Below are 11,998 nucleotides of genomic sequence, written 5' to 3'. Positions count from 1 at the left end.
GGGAGAAAAAAAGGGGAAGCCTACACTATCACAATCCAACATGCTAGTATCTCAGTCTAGGAAAACCCCCCAAGGCCCAAGAAAAGTGCAGGCCAACCCACCCCACCAGCACCTCAGCCCAAGAAAGCTTCCACTCAGCCTAACATCTTGGTACACCCCAAGAACAAGGCTGCATCAGCTGCAACCTCCACCAGCAACAAACAGCCTCTTAGGCAGCCATCTGTGAGGAAGAGACATTTTTCTATCATTCCAAGCAGTGCACCTCATGTACCCCTGTAGAAGCTGAGGTTGATGGCCAAATTACCTCCATCTTAGTGGGAGAATCTTTAGGATTTGCATGTCAAGTCTTTTGTTAATCATGTCTTACTACTGTGCAAGCAATGTTTGTATTTTGGTATTGGCTATTTAGTTTCAGAACATTACCTTAGTTACATTGGTTTCATTACTGTATTTTGGTGTTAAGTGCCTCAAAACACTTTTGTTGACTGTTGCTTCTCTGTATTTTGGTATTAGGCCTGTGGATGCAAATAGTTACCTTGTGTTTGTTTTAATTACTCATCAAATGAAATATGCCATTAGTTAATTACTAAATTTTTAGGTCTTGTATTCAATGCTTTTGTGATTTACTCATGAACTACCTTTACATTACAAAATAACACAACTTCACCATTAAACAAGGTGACATTTTGGGCAACATTACACAGCACTTTCCTTCATTAATTCAAACATCTTTACACATGCTACACACCTAAACCATTGTAATATCACAAAATACCCTCAAACTCTAACCCTACAACACAACAAATCTCATAACATTCCCTACCAAATCATCTATAACCTAGGTGCATTCCATTCGGGTGCTTTAAGTTATATTAATTCTGTAGCAATAAGAACAAAATCCCCACCCAGCCAGTACATAGAGCAGCAACAACCCAAAGTTTCGTCTCCACCTCCTTCAATCTTGTCTTTAATTTCGTTATCTTCCTCCTATTTCTTACAATTTCAACCTCTTTCTGAGCACCTCCAAGTTCCGGATCTATCCATCTGAAGAAATCACAACCATTATGAACCTGATAGAAGCCACAAAGACATGTCAACAAATCCCAAATTCTCAGACCCACAATGACAAAATAGGAAGAACACCTTACCTCATAGTATACGCAACCCCAAAATCTTCGTCCCGAGTTATCCTTCGTGGATGAAGTTCGCAAAATCAGTCTCTCACCATGGCAGCAGAGCAACTCCCTTGCAGCAGAACGAAAATGTGAGGCTCTGGAGCTCTGGGAAGCCATGGACGATGTCTCCTGAACCCTAGCGCTGCTACTCTTCGTCGACCTTCAGCAGAAGCCGCCGTCATTCGCCCGCCCCTGCACTTCACTTTCATTATTTTCTTTACTGCTTTTATTTTTTTTATATTAATTAACATTATCAATATCTGTTAAAACGGTCATAACGGAAGCTAAAGACCACAGGGGTAAAATCGTCAAAGGGATGATTTTAAAACAAACTCGAACCTTTGGGATAATTTTGTTGCGAAAAAAAGGCTAGGGATGAAATCGATTTTTGGCCCCAACGTTAGGGACCAAAATCATACTTAACCCTATTTATTACTTACTAGTCAAACTTGGCTTAAGGGGATTAATTACCCTTATAAAATCAATTTTGACCATATTAATTGCTTTTTCTGTTTAATTTTTAATTTTTTTAATTTTTGTTTTTTTACCATTGGGTCGTCCTCACTATTTTTTATGGGCCGTGATTCGAGATTTTGCGAAATAAATTTTAAAATAGCTAAAAAAGTCTATTTATCGAAAACCAGGTTCTTACACAGGGGCCAAGGGACACGTTTCGAGACATAGTTGCCCTTCTTTGCCAATTGCAGCCTGCGTTTTGTAGTAGGTTACAAATTTTTTGTTTGTCTCCAACAAAACGTTACCTGCGTTTTGGCAGGTGACTATGCAAGCAACACAAGTCCACATTGGTGGACAACATACCATGCACCCATATTCATAATTATCATCATTATTTTATCTATTACTAAACTAATTTGTAAAAATATGAACCGTCCATATTAAATGGACATTCATCGTGCTTATCACAACAAAAATTAATTTATTATTATTTTAAGTTCAAAAGATAGTTAAAAGACGAAAAAAAAGAATTCTAGTTTCGATTCATTCTCTTAATTATTTTTTTAGTACTTAAAAGTTTCAAAATATATGTTAATTTCTCAAAAAAATTCAAAAAAAATTCAAATTTTCTAATTTTAAAAATAAAAAAATGAGTTAAACTTCATTTTATTTTTTCTTTTAAAATGGTATTTTGGTCACGTGAAGGCGTTAAGACTACGTCGGCGTGATTCTGACGCAAGGTTGGAATAAATAACCATTGACTTTGAAGCTTTTTATTTTTTCATTTTTTATTTTTTTTTGAAAAAATAAAAGGAGACAGAAAAGCCCGAAACGGCAACGTTTTTCCAAGTTGCCTCACGATTGAATCATGACCGTACGTTTCGTTCCAAAGTATTGCATACAAATACAATCAACAACTTGAAAGACATTTGTTTTTGCTCACTTGTCACTTCCCACAAATCCTACAAGCCATATCACTCTCTCGCCCAAAAAACTAAGAGGGGTCTGGGGAAAAGAAGAAAAGCAGAAAGCGCGTTTATAAAGCAAACCAAAGCGCCACTGAGCTAACTCTGTGCGAACGAGTTCGTGACTCAGAAGAAGAAGAAACATGTCTGGTATTGCTCGTGGACGACTCGCTGAGGAGCGCAAGTCGTGGCGCAAGAATCATCCTCATGTTAGTGTCCAACAACCATTCCCCTTTCCTCTTCTTCTGTTCGAATTATTTTTTCTAGGGTTAATTCTGAACGGTGGTATTTTTTTTCCTTTTTTGATTGTGATTTAGGGTTTTGTGGCGAAACCGGAGACGCTGCCTGATGGTACCGTGAATTTGATGGTGTGGCATTGCACTATTCCTGGGAAGTCTGGGGTGAGTTTCTCTTTTTCTTACTTAAATTAGTTGGTTTCTTTGGTGTTTTGTGATTACCAACTTGAATTCCCTACTTCTGCGATTTAACTTGATGGTTTTGCTTCTGATCATGTGTTGGTCGATTTTGAATTGGCACTTGTCAATGTTGGAGTTGCGTGAAATTTGATTCATGCTTATTATGGACCTGTGATTTTAGGTTTTCCTTCTGGGCTGAAACTAAGTATTATCAATTGTATTTTTCAAAATATCTTTTATAAAATCAAAATTATTGCTAAAGATGTCGTGTGAATAGAGGGAATTTCATCTATGTTTTTATTTTCTTATTATTGTTGTTATTTTTATGTGAATAACTTGAATTCAGTAGTGTGAACATCCAAATTATTAGGACCAAGCCTTTTATTCTTATTTTCGTGTGTATGTATTTTTGTCAATTAAGAGAAAAGGTGTGTGCTTAGTAATTTTGGGTGTGTATTTAGCATTAGCGATTTGTATTTTGTTTAATAGCAATGCCAAATCTAATTCCATTAAGGCTGGGTTTGGTAAAGCTTTTCCAAGAGGTGCATGTGCTTTTAAAAGTTAGGGGTGCTTTTGAAAGCACCTAAGCAGGAGTTTTTCAAGGCTGGCTTATCAAATTTTATTTATCCCTCTATTATATTGCCATTGAAATCTTCATATATTTTTAACTTCTCATCCTAACCTTCACAAATCTAACACAATCTTCATATATTTTTTATTTTTCAACCTAATCTTTACAAATTTCAACACAAATACATCTCTATCACATGTTAGATATCAACTTTTATCTATTTATATTATTTTTTTGTGCATTGTTTTTGTATTTTTTCAGTAGATCTATTATGTTTGTTTGTTTTTTTTATCTGTTCTTTGAAATGTGAAGAGGTTGACTTGGTTCATGAAAACCAATCATAAAATTTTCCTTGCATGAACATTAGTCAAAATTATAATAACAACATGTATATACATATGTAAATATAGATATATAATCATAAGAGTAGTTTATTTTAGATATGTGTCTCATTTTTTGTGATCTGTAAAGGTGAGCCAATATATATAGGTGGATAATGGACGTACTCAATACTAACATTGGATTACATACAAATTTTATTATTGACTAATTATAATTCTATTTATATTAGTATAATCAAGTAAATATTTAAACTATTAGTCTCTAAAATTTGAGTTAGGTAATTTAGTATTTTTAATGTTGATGTTTAGGATAAAATAAATTTTCGTGATACTTATATAAAATTTTAAAGTTAAAAAAATAAGAGTTTATTTATTATATTTATGTTTATTATGAATTTTTTATTTTAAAATATTATATAAAATTTTAAAAAATTTAAAAAAATAAATTATTCTTTGTTAATTATAAACATTTTTATTATAATTTTTTTAAGTTTTAAAAGCTGTTTTACCAAAAACAATTGTGGTGTTTGTGCTTATTAAAAGTCATTTTTAATTTGATTTTACCAAACACAAGTGCCATAACGGAAACTAATGGGAAAAGTCACTCACCTTGTTAGGAAAGGAAAACAGTGAATTTAACCAGTTTACTTTTTAATTTTTTATGAATTTCATTCTTTTGAGTTTTACATTGTGTGTAGGCACATCAGTAAAAATAACGAACTTTTTAAACCCACTACTTAAAAAATCATCTGAATACATGAATCTTATCTGGATGATCGTGTAAAATTCTTTATATTGTCAGGGCATCAAAATTAAACCCTATTTTACTGTTTTGGTTAATATGGAATTTTAAGTAATCCAGCATGTCACGATCGGTAAAAATAAAAGATTGATTCTTTTAAGCAGTCGGAAAGATTGGCAACTATTAATTTTTAACATTAATGATCTTGATATTCTACCCCTTAGTCACCGTGCTTAGTGAGTTAGAAGGATAGGAACATATTCCCCCTTGTTAATGTCTTTTGCAATTATTGAAATGCTGTAAGCCACTAGTATCATGCTTAGAATTAGAACTTCTGGATGCATAATTTAGATTGCACATGATCTGATTTGTTGTTGCTGAAATTTGATAATGGCAGACTTTGAATCATACTTGTATCATGAGTTGCAATGATTTCAAAACACTCTTTACAATTAGGCGTTTGCTGAGATTCAGTTCTTATTTTTTTCCCTTGAATTTTTAGTAACTGCATTTGTTTTAATTGGATGTTTGTTAAAAGTGCTATTTTGTTGCTTTATCTTGACATCTGTCTTGTTTGGTTTCTCTGTGTAGCCAAATCACTGCTTTGGTTGTTACTTTTTTTGATTGTTCTTTTACTGCTCTGTTAAAACTTTTTCCAGTACTGTTTCCATTTCCCACTTCTGATTCTAGCTTCTAGGTACCCTTTGTGTCTGTGTTTTTGTGTGTAATTGCTGTGTGGGTCATAATTTCAGTTGACAACTGTGAGCTGTGTCCCACCTAGAAAGCAGGTTGTCGAATAGTGAGCCTGTTATTTGCATTCTATCAAGTTTACATTTCATATGTTGCAGACTGATTGGGAAGGTGGCTTTTTCCCCCTTACAATGCACTTCAGTGAAGACTACCCTAGCAAGCCTCCTAAGTGTAAATTCCCACAAGGCTTCTTCCACCCTAATGTCTATCCATCTGGAACTGTATGCTTGTCTATACTTAATGAGGATAGTGTAAGTTCATCTCTCTTGTGTAGGACTGCTTGAGACTAACTTATATAGTTTGATTTACATGTCAGTGAGCAAACAGGTTTACAGATTTATTGTCATTGTAGGGGTGGAGACCAGCTATAACAGTGAAGCAAATTCTTGTTGGTATCCAGGATTTGCTTGACCAGCCAAATCCTGCTGATCCTGCTCAGACAGAGGGATATCATCTATTTATCCAGGTATCTAACCTAAGAAATTAGACATTTTTTTTTCTTTCTTTTGTAGTCACTTTCAGAGTTTAAAGAGTAACTGATCATATAATCCATACAAATGCGAGACAGTCATATGCTTTTCAAAGTGTCTCTTCTCCATCCTAGCAGCCCTCTTCACCGAGGATTGTTAAATTGACCACTCACCTACTTGAAGTTGGGTTTGGACATGGTGGAATATTAGTAGGTGCCCAGAAACGATTATGCAGTAACATTTTATGCCCCTTGTTGCCCCCAGGTGAAGTGGGGCAATTAATTTCTTATTATAAAAGGTCTCTTAACAGTGTAGTATTGTCTTATTTTTGCAGGATGCTACAGAGTATAAAAGAAGGGTCAGGCAGCAGGCAAAGCAATACCCACCAATAATCTAGTGATACCACAGCTCACCTTAGGAACTGTTTTTGCATCGTAAATGCTCTCATGCGCTATAGCTTAAAACTCTTCTGTCATCTGTGATTGTTGGCTACAATATTTTGCATACATTATGGTATTTCTGTTTACTTTCCAATTTGGATTAAGTGTTAATATATAAACAATGTGGAATCAACAAATGAATACATGTTGGTGGCATGTGCCTGATGTTTGCTGATGGATAACAGTTCAGGTGAATGAATTGCATGCGTGTCTTCTTTGATTTCTTTGTTATTCGATTTGTTTCCCTTTGCTGGAGGTTGCACATAGACTCCTGAAACAATTGCAGTATAAATTGTACCTGAAATAATTGCTTCACACTAAACCTGGAAATTGCTTTAGTGGCATCCCCTCAGAAGAACTTGAGGAATCGAAGTCAGTCTAATGACTAATCCTTTATGCTGGACCGAAAATGATGCAGAGATATGGTTATCGTTGTTTCTCTTTTTTTTTTCACTGCTTTGCTCTTTCTCTGTGTATAAGGTCTTCAAAGACAACCGGAACCAAATAAAATTGTGGAAACCGAACCCCCAAAGAAAAAAGGGAACTGATTTTATATTTACAGATGTATTAAGAATTTAATTTTGATGCATTGTCATTGTACAATAGTTTTACACGTGCATGTAATTAGTAAAAATAATTATTTTTTATATTGATTGTAAATGGTTATTCAAAAAAAAATAAAACAGATATAATTGCACGATATTTTACATTGTGAGTGCATCAAAATTAAATACATTAAGTTACATGTTTATGCATGCCTACTTCTTTGACAACTTTAAACTTTTCCTTCTCTTCTTTTTCAGTTTGATTTTTTTTTCCTCCTTTCGTTTTCATTATCACAACCTCTTTCTATTCCTCTTCCTCTTTTTTATTTTCTTTTTTTTCTCTTTTTTTCTTCTCGTTTTTTTTAATTCATCATAGAAATTGTGGTGATAGTATTTTTTAAATTGTACAACAAAATTATTGAATACGGAAATTTTAGTTCACAACACAATAATTTTGCAATGATTAACATAAAAATTTTTGTATATTGTTTCAATAATTTTGTTTGTATAAACCTGTGTCTGGAAATCACTATTAAGCTTTATTAATTTTGAAATCTTTAGGAGGTTTGAATTTTTTTTTCATGCTAGTTACTTAGTACAAAGTATCAAGATTTAGCTTTTCTTATTTTTATTTTTGTGTTTTGTGCAAATTTTTTTATGTTAGATCAATAAATTCGTACTTTTAAAAAATGTTATTTTTTTATTTTTTGTCTTTTTTTTTTAATTTTTTTATTTTATTTTCACATAATTCTTTTTATTTCATCTACTCAAAAAGAATAAAATAAAAAAAAATAAAAAAGATAAAAAATTTGCAATAGCCTTGGGAGAAAGAAAAAGAAATTAAAAAAAAGCAGCAAAAGCAATACAACACGTTATTTATGCGTGTGTTGTATGTGATTTTTGTTAGATTTAAATAAATTTAGTTAGATTTTATTAACAAAAATGTTTGTATGTATTGTAGTACAGTGTATTATCTATATTAACAGGGATTCAACAGTCTTGATGAAGGGGATTCAACAGGGATAATAAAAAAGAGAATTTTATGGTACTGACAGCAAAAATGATTACGTCATATTATCTCTGCGTGGCTTACTAGAAAATGGATGCGTGTATGGCAACGTGTGCTGCAGGTACGGCGTTTATGTCCAGGCTATTCCGGAGAAGCAGCACTCGCTGAGGCAGTCTTGATGAATGAGATTCAACAGAGATAATAAAAAGGATAATTTTGTGGTGCTGGCAGCGTCATGCTATCTCTGCGTGGCTTACCAGAAGATGGATGCGTGTATGGCAACGTGTGCCGCAGGTACGGCGTTTATGCCCATGCTTCCGCAAAAGCAGCACTTGCTGAAGCAGTCTTAATGAAGGGGATTCAACAAGAATAATAAAAAGAAAAATTTTGCGGTGCTGATAGCAAAAATTATCACGTTATGCTATCTCTGCGTGGCTTACTAGAAGATGGATGTGTGTATAGTTGTGCCGCAGGTACGGTATTTATGCCCACACTATGATGTAGGTCAAATGTCCCATTTTCTATTTCTGCCCTTGAGGTTAATTACGTATAATTAGATTGTTATGTAATCAATAAATATAGATAGTATCGGGGGTTGGAATGTGGGGTCTTTTTATTGTTGGAACTTGGAATGCTGATTAGACACATAGGTAAATATAAAGGAGAGTGTTAAGGCTCAACAAATTTTATAATTTATAGTTATCAATAAGTCATTATTAATAATATAGAATTGTTTATTTTTTTTTATTAAATATTGACTAAATTTTAATAAAACTGTATCTTTTTAAATAAAAAAGTGATATTGAATAATTCATGTTAAATTTTGTTTTCAATATTCTTTATATTTTACCTAAAGACGAGGGTGAAATTTAAGGTTTTGAAATCGAACTGTTATATAAAAAAGTGATATTGAATAATTCATGTTAAATTTTGTTTTTAATATTTTTTATATTTTACCTAAAGACGAGGGTGAAATTTAAGGTTTTGAAATCGAACTGTTATTGAATCGGTCAAGTAATCGATTCAACTATTTAATGGTTCAATTGAGGTCGAATTGTGGCCAAATTGATTTAATTAAATATTAATAAAATTATTAAAAATTTAATATATAATTTTAAATATTCTAACTTTAATTATTTTTAAACTAAATAAAATTTAAAATAAATTTTTTAATTAATTTCTAGTAAATTCTTATGAGATAATTAGCATCAATTCTCAAGGCAAATACTCAGAATCTAAATTCAACAAACTAATTATGCAAAAACAAGTTTCTAGAGTCTCAGGAAACAAAAAAAGAAGAGTACTTGAGAGTACTTGAAAAAATAAGTAGAAACGAATTAGTTGTGACTAATAAGTAACAAATGTAAAAACAAACAGCAATCTAATTAGATTTCAGTCACTCAGAATCAGGAAAATTAATAAAATACAAACATAAACCGAAGCAAACATACTCATAATCATAAATATTATTGGGTTATTACAGGTTCCGTTCCGTAATCATAAAACTGCTCCTCTAAAATGGCTAGTGATACACAGGACAACTTCAAGTGCAGAGAGTGGATTTAACGGGTACGACTTGCTACCAAAAATCTTATCAAGATAGTTCTTGCCATTCAAATCCAATGATTCTGGAGTTCTTCGATCGAAAAAAGTGTGATTGTTAGTGTTACTAACCTGTTGACAAAATTATTTTGACAAAATCTTAGAAACAGAAACGCCGATGCTCCAGCACGATGGTGAGGGAGGAAACAAAACGAAGAGCAAAGAAAAATTAAGGGAGGATTTTGTTAGTAGATTCTGAGTATTGAAAATTTTGTTGAGAAAGGTCAGATGAAGGAGCTCATGGTAAAGAATTAGAATGAGAGAAAGAAGAGGCTCTGATAGAAGAAGATAGAGGCGATGATGAGGATGATGATGAAGACCGAGAAGATGGAGACAATAGTGGTGGGGTTAACGGTAGGGGCATGGCTTCCTTGTTTGTTCTGATAGGATTTCACAAATTAGGATTCGATGTTGGTGAGACTGGCCGAGAAGGGAGAAGGAGGGGCCTTCTATCCGTGTGTCTTTTATTTATTTATTTATTTATTTAGGGGATCAAAATGGCGATGCGAGGGGACTAAATCAGTATTTTAAAAAATCGATCGTTCATCCAATTCATCGGTTAACAACCGATTTAATCGATTTTTTTATCAATTATTTGTAAGTCAGTTTTAACTATCAACTGGACCGGTTATAAAATCGATTCTTGATTAACCTAGTTGAACCAACTAATCTGGTCCCGTTTTTAAACCTTAGTGAAATCTCATTCTTACATATTAGGTATAATAAGTATTAACAAATTAGAAATATGTGTATATTATAAAAGGTAGAAATTCACCTGTAGTCCATTTCACATGAAGTTATTTTTGAATGGATGATATGTGTTATCATTTGGTTAAAAAAAAATTTATTTTATACAAATGATTTAATTAAAAAACCAATTGATGTAGCTATGATGTTAGATTTTTCACTGTATTTTATTTTAAAAATAAATTGAGAAATTATTGTTAATTGTTCACTATATAATTTTTTAACCAAAATTATAATTAAAAATATTAAAAAATAAAATTATCTAATATATTGGACCATCTCAATGTTAATCAGATTTTTTTATTATAAAATATAAAAAAAATTTAATTCTAAAAAAAATTATGTTATCTTTTAGGATTTAATTTTTTTTGTTGTGTTTTCGTAAAGTTCGCACAAAATTCACTTATCACACAGACTAAACTTATTTATTTATGTAAAGTTTGTTTATGGATTCAGCAAACTTGTTTGCATTTTAATACCATTTGAATTGTATTAGTATATTTTTATTTTTTAATCAGTTTAATTTTATTTAAATAATTAGAATTTTAAATTATAAAATTTGTATTAGTTTGTAATTTAAAATTTAAATAGATCTAATTTAAATTAATAATTTATAAAATTATATATATTCGTATTATTGTATGTATTCGTATTATTGTACTCATACACAAAACAATTAAATTCTACTATCCACAACGAATTTCCCTATCTAATAATAACAAATCGCTTAAACTATCAACGAACAAAAAAACTATAAAACAATTAAACTATTAACCTATTAGTCAGTCGTCAAATCAAATTAAAACTTCATATTATAAAATTATAATATAATAGTAAATATAATATAATAGAAAAATATAATAAATAACAACCGCAATTATAAAAATTTAATAATAGTGAATATAATACTTCATATCATAAAAATATAATAATAGTAAATAAAATAAACAACAAGCACAATTATAAAATTTTGTCAAGTTAAAACAAAAAAATTAAAAAAAAATAATTGTAAAAAATAAAAAGAGATAAATAATAAAAAAGGGAATTCATATGAGCATAAACAATAAAAATTTCAAAAAAAACCAATAACACAAAGAATAAGATTGATAAAAGGAAAATAAATTCAGTTAATTAATCATATTTGAAAATTAAGGAAACAAAAGTCGCTATCCAAATCGATTCGTATGCACAGCTCTACTATATTTTACATCCTAACATGTAAAGCCTAATTTCAAACTATAAGGATTAATCAACAAATTCTAGTTCCTCTACCTTAAATATCATTTTTCTAATCAACAAATGCTAACGCTATATATATAAAACTGACCTCGTCACCAATAGCACCGGTAACATGGGCAACACCGTTTGGTTGGTATAAGCTCTATTCGTTTGTCATGATATCCAGCTGGAGGTCGGCACTCGAATACCTCGGACTCGCTCTCAAGTTGCTCTGACCTCTCTCTAGAATTTTCTCTCTCTAAACAACCTCAAAATGACTCCAAATGAGTAATCCACGGCTGCCTTCTACGGTTTATATAGGCATTCACTCTCCACCTAAACTGCTGTTGCCTCTAGCGGTTTACGCACGTATCCCAATACACATAAAACCGCTACTAGCAGTAGTGGTTTATGGTCAAACATCCGTAAACAGAAACCGCAACAGCATCTAGCGGTTTCTGTGTTCTCCCATTTACATGTAATCCGCGGCTGGCTATAGCGGATTATGTGTTTTCACTGCCAGTAACGGTTTCTATAGATATATGAAATAA

General features: G+C 31.8%; 1 protein-coding gene across 2 annotated transcripts; it reads left to right on the top strand.

Annotated features, from left to right (window-relative positions):
• Window positions 1-2,549: 2,549 nt before the first annotated feature.
• On the top strand, window positions 2,550-6,546 carry LOC130966415 (SUMO-conjugating enzyme SCE1). Of its 2 annotated transcripts, XR_009081262.1 has the most exons (6): window positions 2,550-2,805; window positions 2,914-2,997; window positions 5,515-5,667; window positions 5,769-5,882; window positions 5,985-6,095; window positions 6,221-6,546. XR_009081262.1 is itself a non-coding variant. In XM_057891217.1 (5 exons), the coding sequence occupies exons 1-5, from the start codon at window positions 2,740-2,742 to the stop codon at window positions 6,281-6,283; spliced, it is 480 nt and encodes a 159-aa protein (XP_057747200.1). In that variant the 5' UTR covers window positions 2,550-2,739; the 3' UTR covers window positions 6,284-6,546. The 2 variants fall into 2 exon arrangements, 1 of the variants encoding a protein (XP_057747200.1); XM_057891217.1 differs by lacking the exon at window positions 5,985-6,095.
• The last annotated feature ends 5,452 nt before the right edge of the window (window positions 6,547-11,998 follow it).

The sequence above is a fragment of the Arachis stenosperma genome, chromosome 1 (genome assembly GCF_014773155.1).
Source record: "Arachis stenosperma cultivar V10309 chromosome 1, arast.V10309.gnm1.PFL2, whole genome shotgun sequence".
Classification (NCBI taxonomy): Eukaryota; Viridiplantae; Streptophyta; class Magnoliopsida; order Fabales; family Fabaceae; genus Arachis; species Arachis stenosperma.
Note: the sequence above shows the minus strand (reverse complement) of the source record. Positions and strands in the feature narration are given on the sequence as shown.

What these genes read in the sequence shown, in the direction of transcription:
- LOC130966415 (XM_057891217.1), top strand. Translation starts at nt 2,740, where the DNA reads ATGTCTGGTATTGCTCGTGGACGACTCGCTGAGGAGCGCAAGTCGTGG. An exon ending in GGCGCAAGAATCATCCTCAT is followed by an intron (nt 2,806 to 2,913) that starts GTTAGTGTCCAA and finishes ATTGTGATTTAG; the next exon opens with GGTTTTGTGGCGAAACCGGA. An exon ending in CTATTCCTGGGAAGTCTGGG is followed by an intron (nt 2,998 to 5,514) that starts GTGAGTTTCTCT and finishes CATATGTTGCAG; the next exon opens with ACTGATTGGGAAGGTGGCTT.